The sequence below is a fragment of the Suillus clintonianus genome, assembly GCF_016758775.1.
Source record: "Suillus clintonianus strain FC179 chromosome Unknown DEU56scaffold_137, whole genome shotgun sequence".
NCBI lineage: Eukaryota > Fungi > Basidiomycota > Agaricomycetes > Boletales > Suillaceae > Suillus > Suillus clintonianus.
The window spans coordinates 68,630-86,135 of NW_024539361.1; the positions used below are offsets into that span (position 1 = coordinate 68,630).

Here is a 17,506-nt window from a genome sequence, read left to right on the forward strand (position 1 = left end):
TACGAAAGATACGGGTACTCCTCGTTACTCAGTGGCTTGATTTAATGCCACCTGTTTCAACAGTTGTAAATCGCTTGAACAACCCGTTTACTTCAACGCCCTCGAAGCACAAGAATGTCGCTACGCTTCCAGACAACAGCTGATTCTTGCATTGCTCTCTCATATGGTCTATGTACACTATGGGTTTGCCCATAGTACTCCTGATGGGCAAAGGCAGCGTTAAATGCCCCATCCAGTAAGTAAACGTTTCTTCGGGCCGGCCCCAATGAGGCTTTAAACTATCTGATATCATGCCCCTTGCTAAAAAAGACTCTTCTTCAAGACCACATAAATACTCTAGTACTGCGTACACTCGGCCTCATTCCCACCCTCTTCGTTCTTCCCAACTGTCAGCCTACGCGATTGTAAAAATATCATCCATCATGGTTTCTTCACACCGTACATATCCTCCCCTTGACGGATCTTTATTTCTCCCTGAATTACTAGCATTCAATGCGCAGCATAATCCAGACGTCACTTTCTTTATCTACGACAAGCCCAACAGCAATGACCTGGTGTCCATCTCACACTTGGACTTCTATCAAGCTTGTCATCGTGCGGCCCAGGAAATTAGACCAGGTCGTGCAGGCGCAGACAAGGAGATCGTCGCTCTGATTGGAAACTCAGACACCCTCCTTTATCAGACAGTATTCATGGGTATCATCTTCGCCGGCTTGCTTGTATGTGAATATGTTCCTTAAACAGCTTCCTGACCACAGCTATTTTAAGCCATTCCCCATGTCCCCTCGTAATTCAGCAGCGGCAGTGATAAACATGATGCAGAAAACACACTGCCGTCGTTTAATCACGACTCCCCATTCTCTCGGTTCCCTGATCGACGGTATCAAAGCGGGTTCCGAGTCTCAGGGCATTGAAACTAGCCGCCTGCAGCTTGACAAGATGCCGGCGCTAAAAGACCTGTACCCCACACTTGTCAGGGGTTCTCTAAATGAAGCCTTCCTTCCATATCCTCCCCCAGCATTACGGCCGTCTGGGAACGATATATTATTCTACCTACATTCCTCAGGCAGCACTGGTTTCCCGAAACCCATTCCAATCACTAACCTGACTGTTATTCACTGGTGCTTATCCCGTAAGTCACTTGAAGCAATTTGCGCAACATAAACGTCTAAGACGGTTTTTAGCGTGTATTCTTGAACACATCAACTTTCCCACTCCCATCCGTGTTGGTTCTGCACCCTTACCATCATTCCATATCCTTGGTTTATACATTCAGCTACTCACGCCGGTCGCCTCCCTCAGTAGCGTGTCTATTTACCCACCCACATCCTTCCAAGACCCTTCGGCAACACCTATAATACCCAACTCGCAAAATATCTTGGACTCTGTAGTCAAGACGAAATCAAACACTTTAGTGGTCGTGCCCAGCTTCCTGGAGCAATGGGCGTTGTCGCAGAATGCTATTGATATCTTGAAGACGCTCGAATATGTCGTATGTCGCAAGCTCATTATTTTATTAGATAAGAAATGGCTCACGTCGACTTTAACAATAGGTCTTTGCTGGTGGTCCACTCGCACCTAAGATAGGAAATGGCCTGGTGGATGCAGGGGTTAAGGTGTCATCTCTTTACGGTGCCACCGAATTTGGGGACATAACTTACTTCTTCCGAAATGAAGTCGAGCAAAAATTGTGGGACTGGGTGCGATTTGGACCAAACTCCAAGATCAGGTGGGTTCCTCAAGACGATGGCACATATGAATGCCAAGTGTTGGTAGGTCTTGGTCTTGATACTTCCTCTCAGTTTTGAACACTTCCTTGCAGACAGTTCCGACGCATCAAGTATCGGTAGAGAATCTCACGGATGTCAAAGGTTATGCTTCTGGAGATGTATTCATCAAGCACCCAACGGTCGAGGGCATGTGGAAGATGTAAGACTAAACCTTGTTGTTATCCATGTTCATGCAACATTTTGATGTTGCCCTTGCAGCATAGGAAGGATGGACGACGTGTTGGTACTCTCATCTGGTGAAAAGACAGTACCGGCTCCCATGGAGAGCATCATCGCTGCTAACCCCTATGTGAACGGTACCGTCATGTTCGGCCGTGGACGCAACCACGTCGGAGTCCTCATAGAGCCACGAGCAGGGCACGAAATCGATGCCGATGACGAGAAGCAGCTTGCCGTGTTCAGGAATCGAGTGTGGTAAGCTCACGTTGTGTGCATTTACTGTTGTCTAGTCTGACTGCCAGTCAAGGCCAGACATAGAGGAAGCGAATCAGGAGGCTCCTGCCTTCAGCAGGATCTTCAAGGAGATGATTCTTGTAACACGCAGTGAAAAGCCCATGCTGCGAGCTGGAAAGGGAACCGTCATCAAGAAAGCAACCGTCAACCTGTATGAGGAGGAGATCAATGCCCTGTGAGCATATCATACATCCATCAATGCGTGAATTTGACATTCATGGGCGACAGATACGAAAAGGTGGAGGGCAGCACCAGAGCGGGCATCGATGTGCCTTTGCCTACGAACTGGACTGCAGATAACGTCGAGAGCTGGCTCATGGTCCACGCTGCTGCTGTGAATGCCGCCAATACAGTTGATCCTGACACAGACTTTTTCGCTCAAGGCTTTGACAGGTGGGTTAAAGGCGAAAAAGGATTGTGCTCTACTGATCCATAGCACACCTCTAGTTTATCTGCGACATTCCTCAAAAACCGCATCCTCGGCTCTCTCAAGTCGTCACAAGATCATGACGTCCAGGCATCAGCATCACGGATCGACCAGAACATCATCTTTTCAAATCCTTCGATTCGCCGGCTCGCGAGAAGCGTCATCAATGCGATATCGCCACGAAACGGTCCAAACTCTGTTGATGCCAAAACCGGCATTGAGAATATGATCGAGAAGTATTCAGTCGGATTTGGTAGCTCTGCCAGATATGACTCCGTCACTCTGGTTGACGGATGCAGGCAAGGTGATCATGTGGTCATCTTGACTGGGTCCACGGGGGGTCTTGGCTCATACTTCCTTTCATCTCTGCTGCAGTGTCAGGACGTGTCTGTGGTATATGCCTTCAATCGTCTGTCAAGGAACGGGTCATCTATCGAACAACGACAGAAAGTCGGTTTCGAAGGCCGTGGTCTGGATGCCACCCTCCTGAAGTCAGAGAAACTGGTGTATGTTGAAACTGATATCTCTCGTGATAACCTGGGTCTGGATGAAGAATTATATCAGAAGGTTTGCTTTATTACCAGTCTGACTGTAATAATTCATTCAAGTCCATTCAAACATGATGTAGATCTGCGCGTCTGCCACCATCATCATTCACAACGCTTGGCGACTCGACTTCAACCTGGCGCTGTCGTCATTAGAGCCTCAAGTGCAGGGAACGCGGAATTTAATAGACCTCGCACTTTCTTCTCCGCGCCACCTAAAGCCACGTTTCATGTTTACCTCTTCTACGTCGACTGCTGAAGGCTGGGATAGAACGAACGGACCTTTCCCGGAAGCAGTGCAGTACGACGCAGGCGTGGTCGCAGAAGGCTCTGGTTATGCCATGAGCAAATATGTTTGTGAAAGGGTAAGTCACATGCTGCTTCTGGGAATGTGAAAATCTGACGAACGTTGCCAAAACAAGGTCCTCGTGAATAGCAAGTTGCCAGCAACCTCGTTCAGAATTGGACAAATATCAGGAGGGCCCCCACGAGGAGCTTGGTCGACGACGGAATGGCTGCCGATCATCGTCAAATCAAGTGTCATTCTAGGTGCACTTCCAGAAGCTCAAAGGGTAAGTTTAGATATACACATCCTTCCCGAAGATACCCAGGAGGTACCCATTAATGACACACGGTTTAGCTTCTAAGCTGGATCCCTCCCCACGCTGTATCAATTGCTATTCTTGATGTGGCTTTCGCGGAAGAAGAGCCTCCCATCGTGGTTAATCTTGTACACCCGAGGCCGATAGCGTGGGGGGCAGTTATGCGGCCTGTTGCGCAAGCCATAGCTGAGCATAAGATCACAAGTGTCCCATTGCCTCTCGTTCCATTCTCGGCGTGGCTTGAAAAGCTTGAGTCGAGTGCCAAAGACGCGAGCGAGGAAACTATCAAGTGCATCGTACGTGTGATTCAATGGCTAGCAGAACGTTTTCCCACCTGACTTCGATTGCAGCCTGCTATCAAGCTTCTGGACTTTATGCGTTCCATAACACGATCAGATATCACGATCAGGGCGTCCGGCGAGATGTCAGATGTGGGCGGCTTTACTCCATTCGCCACGGATGTGGCTCAGCGCGTCAGTCCGACGGTCAAGGAGCTGGAGCCGCTGTCGTCGGCAGATGCAGTACAATGGGTGGACTATTGGGCGGCGGTGGGGATGTTTGAATGAATGAGCTATTCACTGTATTTGCTTCTAACGCAACGTGGTTACTTGGAACTTGGGGATAGTGTATTAACTTGTACTAATAGTTGGAGTACCGTCAGGGCCATCTCTTACCCTATTAGGTGTTTTCATCATGCATGCATTAAGCGCATGCAGCTTTCGAACTTTCCAGCTGAGCAGATTGTGGAGTCAAATCCATTTGCGTGCCCTGCATGCAAAGGATCTATATGATTCTATGACTGTCTTCTGTGTGGGCGAGGGACTAGCTATCAGAGCTGGTGACACCCTGTAATAGGCAGCGCTAGGGTTGAAATGGAGAGTGGAAATCATGGGAAGACGTGCCCTTCCAAAGGACAGCCTTGGAATCGGATCTGACGGATAGGGACAGCACAGTCAGTTGAATGCAGCACGCGGTCAACGAGATAAGCCAAAAAGTAAGATTCTTCATCTCCGACGTCCTCAAGTATTTTTCAACGACAGATGTCAAACACGTACTGATCAGCACGGCCGAGATGAGCTTTTTTTTTCGAGTGCCTTCCAGGTGTTCACATGAAAACGAAACTTCATAAGAAGAAAAAAAGATGGAAAAGAAAAGAAATGGCAGAATTCCGGTGGCCCCGGCACGTGGCCACCCAAATTGTGCGGTTTGCTTGTTAGGCTAGTGATCACTTATAATGAGCCCACCGTGCCAGAGCGTGCGCAATTGCTGTGTATCCTCCGTGGCCTCCACCCTGTTTCCTGGATACATTTGAATACTTGTATCGTGGCTAGCATCAGGATTCTGTAATTTTACTGCCCAATTGTAGGCCCAAGATCACCCAGGTGCGCTGCACGCAATCATCCATTCACTACGCCACATTCCGTAGTAATAGACCTGTTTGAATTCTCTCTCAGGCCCTGTAAAACAAATGGCCACGGACTGTCCACTTCTCGTCTGGATGCTCTCATTGAACCGTGATGTATTGACGGAGGTTTGGCGAATATTGTCCTCGAGTTATCCAGCACCTGACCTTGTTTCCGCAGGAATACGACAAATGTTTTCATCTTGTGCAGGATTGCGTCCCTCACGCCAGGTTGCCGTATCAGCCCACCTCCATAGATTCTTTCCGTGAGCACCACTCCACTGTTCGCTTGGTTTGGGTTCTGACACTCAGCAGGGCAGCTTATTTGCCACATGTTACCCCTGCTTATGATGCGCCACCGACGAATATCTCGCGCAAAATGGAAGGACTGCGTTACCTCGAATGGAAAGCATTGGATCGAGCAGGTGAGTGCTGGTCATCAACTCTCTGCGTAGCGTAACTCATTGATGCTTGTTGTACTCCCCCTCCAATAGTCACCGGATGACATGCCCCCAGAAAAATTTCTCCAGTCTATGATTGGATACCACCTTGCATATGACAACTCACTCTGCGGCATGGTGATGACGCAGGGACGGCAGCGCCAAGTAATAAACATCGGCTTGGGCATCAAACAGATTTCCGTGGAGCCCAAAGGCGTCTCTGTAGCGGCCTACGCTGAATCCTTTGCACATAAAGTAAGCCTAAAGGCAGGCACAAAACACCACCAATACTGACGATCGATTGGCCACCAGCTAACCGCACTAGAGATGACCTTCCTCAACCCTGAACTTGGGGACGAAGTCGTCCTCCGGCGCCTCTCCATCCTCCTCTCGCTTAAAGCGGCGTATATCAAAGCCGTTGGCCAAAGCACCGCCTTCGACTGGTCACGCCTCGAATTCAACATTCCATCTGAGTCCGCGCGCGGCGATGACCACCCACTGCAGGGGTGGGAGTTCCGCGTGTTCAAGGCGCAGCTCGGCGTACAACGCATGGGCGGGGTCATGCTCGAGGAATCGTATCAGTGCGCATGCGCGTTTTTCAGGGGCACGAAAGAGTCCAAATTTATCTGGCACGATAATGCGAAGGATTTAGAGGCTTGGGTGCAGTTCATCAACATTGACCAAATGGTCAAGGTGATACCGAAACTACGCGCGTAATGGAAACGGGGCGAGACTACACGATGAGCTCCCCTTGAACCATACATTTCCTGGCACTTGCTTGCTATCGTTATACCATGTTTCTTGCTGCTGACATTCTTAGCATGAATATCTCATACCCTCTAATACTTGTCACCATTACTTATATACAGGAATCCCAATGTGATTCATTGTTATCAAAGCTGAAGCAGGACATCAAAAGCATTTCGTAACATAGGTTGGAGGTCATGCTGTAATAGCGTGGAGACATTCGGCTTTTCACTGTCGAAGCGGGGAGGACGACCGATTAGACTCCGAGGATCCCGCGGACTCTTTCGGGATGAAAGGCCCCGTATAGGAAAATCGGCCGTCTAAATTACAGTATAAGCGAATTCCCAAAGTGCAAACAAACAACCTACTGATCAAATACCACACAGCGCTGATCACCCCAAATCCCACAAACACTACCGAAGCATAGTCTACCCGCCCCCATTTAGCGCCTCAACCCACCCACGCAAGACAAAGCGACTCACTCATCGAAGTTTTCGTGACTGGTATGACAGCAGGCATTGAGAATAGCACGATGGCAAACATGATCCAAAACACTGCGACTGCATTGATCACGGTACCGAACCTGCCAAGGTTGAATGGAGCATCGCGCATGTCTTCTCGGCCGTTCACGAGCGAGATGGCAACGGGCATGGCATAGGATGCTCCGAGGCACATGACGGCGACGCCCACGAAGGCGTTGAACGCAGCTGATGAACCTAGGTAAATGAGTCCAAGGAGAACCTGGATGACCGTAGAGAGCAGGAGTGCATTGACGGGGACATCGTCGAGGTGCGGACTGATCTTTGAGAACAACTGATGAAACGGGATGGCTTTGTCACGTGCGAATGCCCATGTTGCGCGAGAAGCGGCGCACGATATGGAGATTGCACAGAACATACCGATACCAAATACTTTGAAACGTGGGTTTAGAGGGTGAGGTTATTGAAAGGAGACTAGTTGTGACGTACCAATGAACCACTGAACATATCGCCAAATCAGAGATACAGCGCCGGACGAAAGGCCACGGCAAACTCACCAGACCAAAACCGCCAGCCCTGGAGCCCATCATCAAAGTGAACATCAGACCAATTGGTTGGCCGGAAGCAACTGGTTGGCATATTTATACGTGAGGAGCACGAGTGAACTTTGGTGAAACTAAACTAACCTTGAAGCAATGTGGCAACATCTGGGAGCGTGAACAGGATTGGCAGAAGGTATACTACGCCAGATAATGCGCCAATGGGTACAGACCAGGTGATAGCCTTCGGAAGTATTTCAGAAGGGTTATGAACCTCTTCAGCCATGTTAGTGACTGGTTTCTACGTGTAAGACGGTGAACATGATGTAAAGGACTCGACGGACTCATTCCTATGGCGGCATATACATATGCTAGGATGCTGTTCAGTTCCGAGGCCTAGTACTCAATAAATGATAGCCTCTTACCAGGCTGTTGGATACATTGTGATAGTATTGAGTGAGGGCTTCAATGACCAACAGAAACCATACCGGCAATAGACCAATGAAAAAAGACCACCCAGGTGTCCATCCCGAATACGATGGATCAAAATGTCCAAGCGCGTACGAGATAGAGTGGCGCCCTGCTGCGGCCTTGACGGACACACATATCAAGATGACTTCAAACGACTCGACTCAATAGACAGGGACAAGTTGCATGCACAACGTACCGATGATGCCTAAGCCAGTCCAGCATGCACAAATGATCTGGAAACGTATGAGTTTTAAAAGAAAATGATAGGCGAGAACTTACGTCGATGGCCGGCAGGTACTTGTTAAAAAATAGGCAGAAACCGCAGGCAACAGCAGTTACGCCGAGGAAAATCACATCTAGAATGAGTCACGGGTTGGTCAGAAGACCACATTGATATGTAAATGAAGCCTTGCATGTTTGCCACGGTGCTGCATTCCATTCAGGGTGGTATATTCCGGCACCAGCCACAACAAGTTGAGCGGTTCCTGATAGACTGCGTTAGCGATGCTCGGAAGTGGCGTGCATAGGAAGGAATACCAAATGTGACACTCAAAGCAATCGTCCAGACACCGACGACTGTAAACCAACCATTGATCCAAGAGGCAAGAAGTCGCGTGCGGGGAGACGCAAGTCGATAACACCAGTAGTACGCGCCAGCGGATGTGGGATATTTAGAGCATATCTCCGCCAGCGAAAGAGCAAGGGTTTGGGTGAGGACCGACACCAAGATCCATCTACATGGTGCACCATGTCAAATTGTGTTTGAGTTACGCTGGAAAGGGTAAATTTACCCCCATATCATTACCGCTGGACCACCTCCAACGAGCGACGTCGCTATGGGAGCCGAAAGACCAAATGCTACGAGAGAGTAAGTTGCGGTGTTGATCGAGATTGCTGCTTAAACGTACGGACTGCCATGATTGCTAATTGAATCGTGGAGTCAACAACTCAGTGGGTGTCTTCACTTGAACCGACATACGGACCTAGCGTCACTTGTTGGGAAACAAATTATTTTTTGCGACACAGCGAAAAGGGCGCCCTACTCACTGAATAATATGTGTACTAGTCCTCTAGACTGGTAACGACCACGGACATGAAATGCGAATCAAAAAGAACGAGAAGAAGCACAAACCCGTGTCATCTCCTGCTTGTACCCCAACTTCTCCAGCCCGGCACGGGCGACAGCATCCACATCGACATCGTCTTTCAAGCTCATCGTGGTAGTACGATGAAAGATAGTAGTAGCGGAGATGCGGGGGCGAAGCATAAGTTCCGCATGATGCGAATAGAACCAGTTTCAGCTCCAACCTTGGGAAGGGGAATTGCCTATCATACCCATGCACATCAGAATGCCTTGCGGATAACCTTATGGATTATGGGCGGGTGATAAGGCTTTCGATAAATATACATGAGCGTGAAAATTATGAGTAGTGAAGATAATGATTTCGCACACCACTGCACCGTGACCTCGTGACTTGAATGGTACTAACTGTAAGCGTGCAGAACCAAGTGGCTTTTGAGTCTTCATAAAACAGTTACAGTGCCACCCTATGATAGACCAACTTACGGCAGAACTGCTGAACAGAAAAGCCATATCAAAAAGGAATTTTAAACCCCTGTCATAATATTGGGCGCTTTTACTACCATGGTCAGCACTTCTGTCTATGTAGTCTAACGAAGTCCCAACATCATGTCTACACAACGGCTCGACCGAAAGGCAAGGGCTCCCCAGCGCCGACACCTCCATCTCAGCCACCATCGCTTGGTGATAGTATCTCCACCATTGTCGCCCAGAATCCTTTCAACACGGAACAGAATCCGAGGATCCCGAGGAACTTATGTCTTCCGGGTTCGGCGGTCCTTCGTAGTAATACTGGCCGTCTGAACCACAGAAGTCAAATCAAGTTACCAAACAGCAAGCAAACGACCTACTGATCATATACCACGCAGCACTAATCAATCCGAACCCCACAAACACTACCGAAGCATAATCTTCCCGCTTCCGTTCAGTGCTTCAGTCCACGCACGCGAGAGAAATTTACTCACTCATTGACTTTACTGGGATGACAGCAGGCATCGAGAATAGCACGATGGCGAACATGATCCACAGCACTGCGACTGCATTGATGACAGTACCGAACCTGCCAAGATTGAATGGGGCATCCTGCATGTCTTTCCGACCATTCAATAGCAAGATGACGATGGGCATGGCGTAAGACGCTCCAAGACACATGACAGCGACACCCGCGAAGGCGTTGAACGCAGCTGGGGAGCCGAGGTAAATGAGTCCAAGGAGAACCTGGATAACGGTGGAGAGGAGGAACGCATTCACGGGGACATCATCGAGAGGTCCGATCTTGGAGAAGGACTGATGGAATGGGATAGCTTTGTCACGTGCGAACGCCCATGTTGCACGAGAAGCGGCGCAAGAGGTGGAGATTGAGCAAAATATACCGAGTCCGAATACTTTGAAAAGTAGTATGAGAATGCTAGGCTACTTAGCGGAGATCAATTGTGACGTACTAATAAACCACTGAATAAGTCATCAAATCAGAAAAGCAGCGCCAGACGAAAGGCCGTAGAAAACTCACCAGCCCCAAACCACCAGCCCTGGAGCCCATGATCAAACTAAACATCAGACCAATTGGTTGACCGGAAGAAACTGGTTGACATATATACATGAGGAGCACGAGTTACCTGAGCGTGAAACTGACCTTGAAGCAATGTGGCGACATCTGGCAGCGTGAAAAGAATTGGCAGAATGAATACCGCACCAGTTAATGCGCCAATGGGTATAGATGAGATAATGGCCTTCGGAAGTATGTCAGAAGGATTGTGAACCTCTTCGGCCATGCTTGTGACTGGTTTTGAATTTCAGGCGAGTGAATATGGTCAAGGCCATTGGGGACGTACTCATTCCTATAGCGGAGTATGTATATGCTAGGACGTGGTTTAGTTTGAATGCCACTGATATATATATGATAACATCTCACCAGCCTGTTTTGATACATTATGGTTATATTGAGTACGAGTTTCAATAACTAGCAGCGATCATACCGGCAATAGACCAATAAAGAACGACCACCCAGGCGTCCATCCTGAAAATGACGGATCGAAGTTCCCGAGCGCGAAAGAGACAGAACGACGCCCTGCTGCGGCCTTGGAGAACAAGCACACCAAAATAACTTCAAGCCACTAAATTCAGGACATCGGACGGTGATCAGCTGCAGCAAAACGTACCGATGAGGCCTAAACCAGTCCACCAAGCGCAAATTATCTGGCAACGTGTGGGATTCTCCGAGACAATTAATAAGTAAGTACTTACATCGACGGTTGGTAGGGACCTGTTGAAGAATATGCAGAATACGGAAGCAACGGCTGTCACGCCGAGGAAAATCATATCTAAATGAGACACAAACTGGTCAGAAAACGCATTGCTACATGGAAGGAATCTTGCATGTTTGTGATACTGTTGCGTTCCATTCAGGGAAAAATATTCCGGCGCCGGCGACAACAAGTTCGGCAGTTCCTGGAAAATTGTGTCAATGACGATCGGAAATCTAATGCATAGGAAGGAATACCAAATGTGACACTCAGAGCACTGATCCAGACACCGACGACCGTCAACCAGCCATTGATCCAGGAGGCAAGAAGTCTCGTGCGGGGAGACGCAAGTCGATAACACCAGTAGTACGCGCCAGCGGATGTGGGATATTTGGAGCATATTTCTGCCAGAGAAAGAGCAAGGGTTTGGGTGAGGACCGACACCAAGATCCATCTACACCATGTCAAATTATATTTGAACTAAATTGAAAATAGTTAATTTACCCCCATATCATAACGACTGGACCGCCTCCAATGAGCGCCGTCGCTATTGGAGTCGTAAGACCAAATGCTACGAGAGGGTGAGCCGCGGTGTTGAGAAAAATCGGTGCTCAGACTTACGGACTGCCATGATTGCTAATCAAATCATCAGATCAACAGTTTAGTGGGTGTCTTCACTGGAGGCGACAGACATACATAACGACACTGGTTGAAAAACATTTAATATCTGTGATACAGCGAAAAAAGAGCTCTACTCACTGAATAATATATGTGCTAGCCCTCGAGACTAACAATGACCATGAGCATGAAATACGGATCGAACAGGAACAAAAATAAGTACAAACCCGTGTCATCTCCTGCTTGTAGCCCAACTTCTCCAGCCCGGCGCGGGCGTCGGCGTCGGCGTCCACATCAACTTTTTCTGTGAAGCTCATCGCGGTGCTATAATGAAAGAATTGAAGCTGTAGCAAAAACGCGAGCGGGATATATATGCATTGAATGCAAGCAGATTTACGACGTGGCACCTGGCCTTTGGGACGGGGAACTGTTTGTATTGATGCTTTTCGTGGATGCCTCCGCCGTGGAACGCACATTAACAAGTGGTACATCATTTTCAAAAGACGATTCCGTTCCCACACTTTGGAATGGCGGAAGTTAATCTATGACGCCATATAGCCAATCAAACCTGCACAGAGAGAATGAACGATAGTCGTGAAACGATTTGAATTGCACCTACCTTAAGATATCTACATGTTTCACATGCGGAACTCTCCACGACATGGGTCATGGATTAAACACGGGTCAACTTTGGAGAGTTTCGTTTGCAGTACCGGAAAACAGGCATAGCCAGCCGCATCAGCACCCGTCATTCAAGAAGAAACGGTGCGGTGTCCGCGCTTCACCTTAGAAATATGACGTTGGGTCTCGGGTCTGAATGCGGAGATAAAGTCTTGGAGTGCGACGAATAGCATTGCCATGATATACGCGGCTTCCTTCATTGTGGCGTAGGCCTGCCCGTTGTCTGACTACCGCAGACACATCTTACAAGGGAGCAAAATGACAGTGTGCTTCCAAGTGGTATGTGAAGTACCATTGTGAAAACAGGCCAAAGATGATCGTCTGACACGTTAACGGTGTGTCGGCCAATAAAAGTTGAGACTCGCAACTTTTTGTGCTGGGCTCTCCCGATCGGAAAGTCCAATTGCAGTCGCTGAGTCTCCAGATCCAATCTTCTCCTAGGGTTGCCTATAACTGCCAGAATGCGCCACGAAGAAATCGCCTGTGAGATCTGACGAAGTTGTCAGTGCAACGTCACGAGGATACGTCGAACCAACATATGGTGCACATGCGGCCAACACGCGGCTGAATGTTTCTGACTTACTCCATTTATTATTATATTAAGAAGATCAGGATTCGGGGCAGTTGCGACATGATCACCCTGGGCTGCTGATGGTGAGTAGGAAAGCTGTGGGAAGGCAGCTTGAATTACGACGCACGCGACCGAAATGGATTGCAGTCCACTTATTTGCAGGGTTCGAACGACATATACTCACGCTCAGCATCTCAAATATCGGCGTACCGCGGGTTCAATAGTTCATACATAACCCAGCTTGAGGACGCACTGGAAGCAAATATTTTTTGAGTCTTTACAAAACAATTACAGTAGCACCCAAGAGGCATAGCAGAAAAATCAACTTACAACACTAGTACTTTTAGTACGGTTATGTCCTCGAGGTGCGTGATTCCAAAGTACTGTGAGACAGCAAGGTTCAAGGATAACCAATGGGCTCAACTTAAAATGAGACATTTTGAAAAAGGAAAACCCCTGTCATGGCTTCTATTATCGGTATTTACAGTTCCTGTCCGCTGTCCCTGCAATGGTCCAACGAAGGCAACATCACATCTGCACACCAAAAGACAAGGGCTCCCACATGCCGTTGGCACCTCGTCAGTCACTGATATAACGATGACATATCGTTCTCTTTACAACACGGACCGGGATTCAGAGGATGGATATCTTACTGGCATAAAAGTATTCAAAATGGCACTGTACATCACCCAGCCTTGGCTGACGATGTCTTCCTGCTGAATTTGTGTATATGGATTAGATAGCCTGTGCACGGTACCAGGATACCTGAAACAAAAGGGACCTCATGTTCCAACAGCACTTGCCGCATCAGAGCTATCGCTGATGCGCTGTCAGTCTCTCATATCGGGAAAGGTTTTCCCCACTGTTAAGCATCTGTCGAGTTGAAATATAGATTAAGATAAGTCCTTTGACTTGTTGTAGGGTAGGCGGAGAACTAGTCTTTGTAAAGTGTGCAATGTGGCGACGCCGTGCTGCGAAAAACAACTATCAGTGGTATAGCTGAACACATGTGAACATGTTGAGGTTTTGCAACGTGACTTGAATATGTTCCGTGCCAAGCACACTCAGCAAGTAAGTCTGCACAATTCCGGTGTTTCCAGCTGCGATTGACGGAGCTAGGGAACACCGCACACGATTCAGGTGGGCCAATCAGATTATTACAGATTCTTTGGTAGCTTGTGATCCAAAGAGGGTATCGTGGAAAGGGACCAATACCTGCAGGGAGGCAACGTTATATATGTCATTTATGTATTTGAAGGTGATAAAGGCGCGGCGCTTACCGAGAAATACCTACCAGGAAGTGCGGTAATATTTTGAAGCATACATAATATCCGAGCCTCGGCTAGGATCATATATAAGTACTTTGGTGGTTTCGTTTGTGAGATACGGCAAGGCGTACAAGGTTCATGTGCGAAGTTTTGTCTTTCTCTATGTTCTTCAATAATTGCGTGTTTCCACCGAACGTCCCTTAGATTAAGATGGCCATATCAGAATCAGAATTCAGAAAGGCATTCACAAAAAGGACTTAAGGAGCAAAAGGAACAACGTGGCGGACACGATGCACCTATGGATGCGAAGCACATGATCGAGCCGATCTGTGAAATTGAGAATTTGGGCATATTCCGAAAACTTCTGGGTACACAGCTGGATGGCGGGTACATTGGCCGTGCGGTTTTGCGAGCGTCGCTAGTTAGGCTGTTGGGCCACAAGCAGTATATTGTGTGCCAGTAGCAGTCACGGTGGTCGTGAACTAGATGCAATGCTGAGAGCGGTGAAGATTGAGTAGTTGATGTGCATTGCAGTGTGCAGAATACACGGCTCTTGATCGTTGGCGCCCGTGAACCAGATAGAACAGAGAACCAGATCACAACCAAAGAGAACAAGCCTTTCCGATTGCACGTCAAGAAAGTTGCCATCAGATCGCATATACGTGATCACTGCGCTGGCCCATGATATTCGGGGACCAGGGACCAACTTGTGGGTCCTTGTAATGGAGCTTTTGCTGAGTCAACAGACAGCCTGAGAGCTAGGACCTATTACCGACGAGGCTTGGGGTCAATGATAAGTTTGAACATCGTGGATGCTGTCACCTAGTGGAAGAGATCAGACGAGTGGCGCATATTATCTCCTTCCGTTTATGGCAGGCTGTTAGAAATTTTACCTGGGCAAGTGCACGTGGCAGCCATATATATTTGCCCATCCTCGTGAAACTAATGTTTTGTCCACCTACTTGATCTCCCTGTGCATGCATTACTGACAACAAGATGTCCAAGAGCCAGCAAATTTCCTATCGGACTGTACAAGTTTTAGTCTGAGTTGAACGGTAACGTAATTTCCGTCCAATCGCACAGTAGTAGTACTATCTACATGAATTTCGTTGATCATCCTAGCCTTTTCAGTCAAACTGTTTCAAAGACCCGGCATAATCGTGAACGTAAATACACCAGCCGGGCATAGGCCCATCATGATACTGATACCAACTTGGAGGCTAGATCGTGTGGCCACAACGTAATGTGACACAACTTATTCTGGCGTGTTTTGCCGCACCCAACTCTTTAGCCTTCCGAAGACGACATCATTCAAGATCATCGGCGCAGCGCTAGGTTCAGTTGCATGTCCGGCGTTATGTAGGGTCTTCTTCCTTTTGTGATCAATTTCGGGAAGTCATTATTAGCACTTCACGTGTAGCTGCCCTTTGTGGATTTGTTTGAAATGCCCTGGCCGATGCGGGTAACCTAGTTGTTATGTAGGCGCGCATGCGTCTATGTGAGAACATATAAGAGGGGGTGAGCAGTTTACTATTAGCTAGGCCCATAACACTTGCACGACCAGTGGCGATCGTCACAATGACTCTCATGAAACTTCTTTTTCTAGTACCATCTGTCCTTGTATTCAATAATGCGTATATCTCTCCGAACCCGGCGCCCCATGGCGATGATGCTATTACCGGCGGGCCGCTCTACGAGCGTATTTGCCCAGCCATCTTCCCAGTGTTACAACGAGTAAGTAAACCTCCAACTTCTATACACCTTGACGAACATCCTGTTGCAGTTGTCGGGCTTGATACCTTGTGTTGCGGAGATAGCCGTCATACTTGCGGCTCATTTTCCGTCACATGTCTCATCCAGAATCCTCACTACTCTAGTTCACACCGGACAGCTCCCAGATATGATGCCAAACAGATACTTCATAATCGGAACTATCTTCGTCATCATAGGTTGCCTGGGGCGTCTGTGGTGTTTCCGCGTCATGGGACGCCACTTCACTCACCAGCTCGCCCTACGAAAGGACCACACCCTTGTCACCACAGGTCCGTATAACATCGTACGCCATCCCGGCTATGCAGCCAGCTGGATCGCCTCGTTCGGGATCTCGCTGATCTACGCGAGCCCCGGATCGTTCATGCGGTCATCCGGGTGGCTCTCCACTCACTTCGGGCGTGTAGTGTTTGCAGTATGGGTAGTCCAAGTCATACTGTCCGTCGTGTTAAGCCGCGCACGATCCATTAGCGAGGATGCAATGCTTCGCAAGCGTTTTGCGGAAGAATGGGATGTGTGGTCTAGGAGGGTGCGCTACAGATTCATTCCGGGTATATTGTAGCGATTTTTTCTTGTATCTTTGTTTATGACCTTAATGCGCATGCGATACCTGTAGTCCCCCTTGATGTTTCAGCTTTCGTCCCCCGATGAACTTTTTAGGCAAGTGAATCGGGCATGACGATGGCATGTATTTCACGACCTTTGACACGGGAATATATTCTTCCATTCATACTTGTCAGCGACTGGTACTATATTGTACGTATGTATGTACACGGTGGACATTCATACTTATGCCAGTCTTACCAACAAGCGTAATGTGAAGCAAGCTGGATCCAATGCCGGTTAGAAACCTCATGATCGCCGAAGAGGAAAATATGAGACATTATGCTAGGTTCCTGATCAGATGGGCCTAACCGCTCAGCGCTTCAAGAAATGCCGTTGCCTTCGAGGCTTGCCGCCCAAGCACGTGTACGCAGTGACCGAAACTGGACCGTCATCTTTCATGTTGAAACTTGAGACAGGGTTGAAATAACGTTGAGACCCGATGCCATCAGATGCCATTCGCCACAAAACTCGTGGCTGAGACTTCGTGGGGTCTGTTACCAAACGTTTTGTATGGTATGTCTACTATCCGCTCTCGTTAGCCTTCCGACATGTTTTGATGATGCTGCGAACACTAACCGAAATGCAACTTCGTCATGCGCGCGCATCCAGGGTCCCATGCTCGTGACAATTCATGGAAGGCAGCCTTGGAATCTGTTATGATACACCAGGCGGTCGTATCTCAATTGCCTCTTTAAATGTAGTTCCTGGCTTGGTACACTAGCTCTTGGCTGCTCCCGAGCGAAAGTTCAAAAGTTCACTTGCCGACAATCATG

At 48.3% G+C, this 17,506-nt stretch overlaps 6 protein-coding genes across 6 annotated transcripts; 3 read left to right on the forward strand and 3 right to left on the reverse strand.

Annotated features, from left to right (window-relative positions):
* Positions 1-35: 35 nt before the first annotated feature.
* On the forward strand, positions 36-4,531 carry DEU56DRAFT_122511 (putative aminoadipate reductase). Its single transcript, XM_041344649.1, has 14 exons — positions 36-235; positions 310-719; positions 769-1,132; positions 1,185-1,492; positions 1,554-1,772; positions 1,823-1,929; positions 1,989-2,204; positions 2,257-2,418; positions 2,472-2,636; positions 2,691-3,237; positions 3,299-3,580; positions 3,638-3,787; positions 3,856-4,113; positions 4,168-4,531. Exons 2-14 carry the CDS (start codon positions 423-425, stop codon positions 4,381-4,383), a joined length of 3,291 nt encoding a protein of 1,096 aa, XP_041202495.1. The 5' UTR covers positions 36-235; positions 310-422; the 3' UTR covers positions 4,384-4,531.
* Positions 4,532-4,978: 447 nt separating this feature from the next.
* DEU56DRAFT_836408 (uncharacterized protein) lies at positions 4,979-6,562 on the forward strand. Its single transcript, XM_041354802.1, has 6 exons — positions 4,979-5,199; positions 5,250-5,348; positions 5,401-5,485; positions 5,535-5,644; positions 5,714-5,914; positions 5,972-6,562. The coding sequence occupies exons 2-6, from the start codon at positions 5,286-5,288 to the stop codon at positions 6,374-6,376; spliced, it is 864 nt and encodes a 287-aa protein (XP_041202496.1). The 5' UTR covers positions 4,979-5,199; positions 5,250-5,285; the 3' UTR covers positions 6,377-6,562.
* On the reverse strand, positions 6,563-9,325 carry DEU56DRAFT_836417 (amino acid transporter). Its single transcript, XM_041354803.1, has 18 exons — positions 9,028-9,325; positions 8,943-8,970; positions 8,879-8,887; positions 8,804-8,818; positions 8,687-8,753; positions 8,433-8,629; positions 8,309-8,380; positions 8,175-8,251; positions 8,092-8,128; positions 7,913-8,040; positions 7,884-7,886; positions 7,769-7,796; positions 7,572-7,718; positions 7,443-7,513; positions 7,375-7,384; positions 6,889-7,317; positions 6,775-6,834; positions 6,563-6,726 (listed from the first exon to the last, which is right to left on the reverse strand). Exons 1-18 carry the CDS (start codon positions 9,160-9,162, stop codon positions 6,635-6,637), a joined length of 1,605 nt encoding a protein of 534 aa, XP_041202497.1. The 5' UTR covers positions 9,163-9,325; the 3' UTR covers positions 6,563-6,634.
* Positions 9,326-9,497: 172 nt separating this feature from the next.
* DEU56DRAFT_122697 (amino acid transporter) lies at positions 9,498-12,710 on the reverse strand. Its single transcript, XM_041344650.1, has 19 exons — positions 12,457-12,710; positions 12,065-12,405; positions 11,979-12,006; positions 11,916-11,924; positions 11,841-11,855; positions 11,724-11,790; positions 11,477-11,673; positions 11,353-11,424; positions 11,221-11,297; positions 11,136-11,172; positions 10,953-11,080; positions 10,889-10,892; positions 10,809-10,835; positions 10,610-10,756; positions 10,487-10,557; positions 10,419-10,428; positions 9,942-10,361; positions 9,828-9,887; positions 9,498-9,776 (listed from the first exon to the last, which is right to left on the reverse strand). Exons 2-19 carry the CDS (start codon positions 12,329-12,331, stop codon positions 9,697-9,699), a joined length of 1,716 nt encoding a protein of 571 aa, XP_041202498.1. The 5' UTR covers positions 12,332-12,405; positions 12,457-12,710; the 3' UTR covers positions 9,498-9,696.
* Positions 12,711-13,673: 963 nt separating this feature from the next.
* DEU56DRAFT_122773 (uncharacterized protein) lies at positions 13,674-15,196 on the reverse strand. Its single transcript, XM_041344651.1, has 4 exons — positions 14,615-15,196; positions 14,489-14,556; positions 14,384-14,431; positions 13,674-14,317 (listed from the first exon to the last, which is right to left on the reverse strand). The coding sequence occupies exons 1-4, from the start codon at positions 15,003-15,005 to the stop codon at positions 14,024-14,026; spliced, it is 801 nt and encodes a 266-aa protein (XP_041202499.1). The 5' UTR covers positions 15,006-15,196; the 3' UTR covers positions 13,674-14,023.
* A 739-nt stretch (positions 15,197-15,935) lies between these two features.
* On the forward strand, positions 15,936-16,689 carry DEU56DRAFT_918581 (uncharacterized protein; the record flags this gene model as incomplete). The annotated part of the gene is made up of 2 exons (XM_041358137.1): positions 15,936-16,091; positions 16,141-16,689. The coding sequence occupies 2 exons, from the start codon at positions 15,936-15,938 to the stop codon at positions 16,687-16,689; spliced, it is 705 nt and encodes a 234-aa protein (XP_041202500.1).
* Between the last annotated feature and the right edge of the window lie 817 nt (positions 16,690-17,506).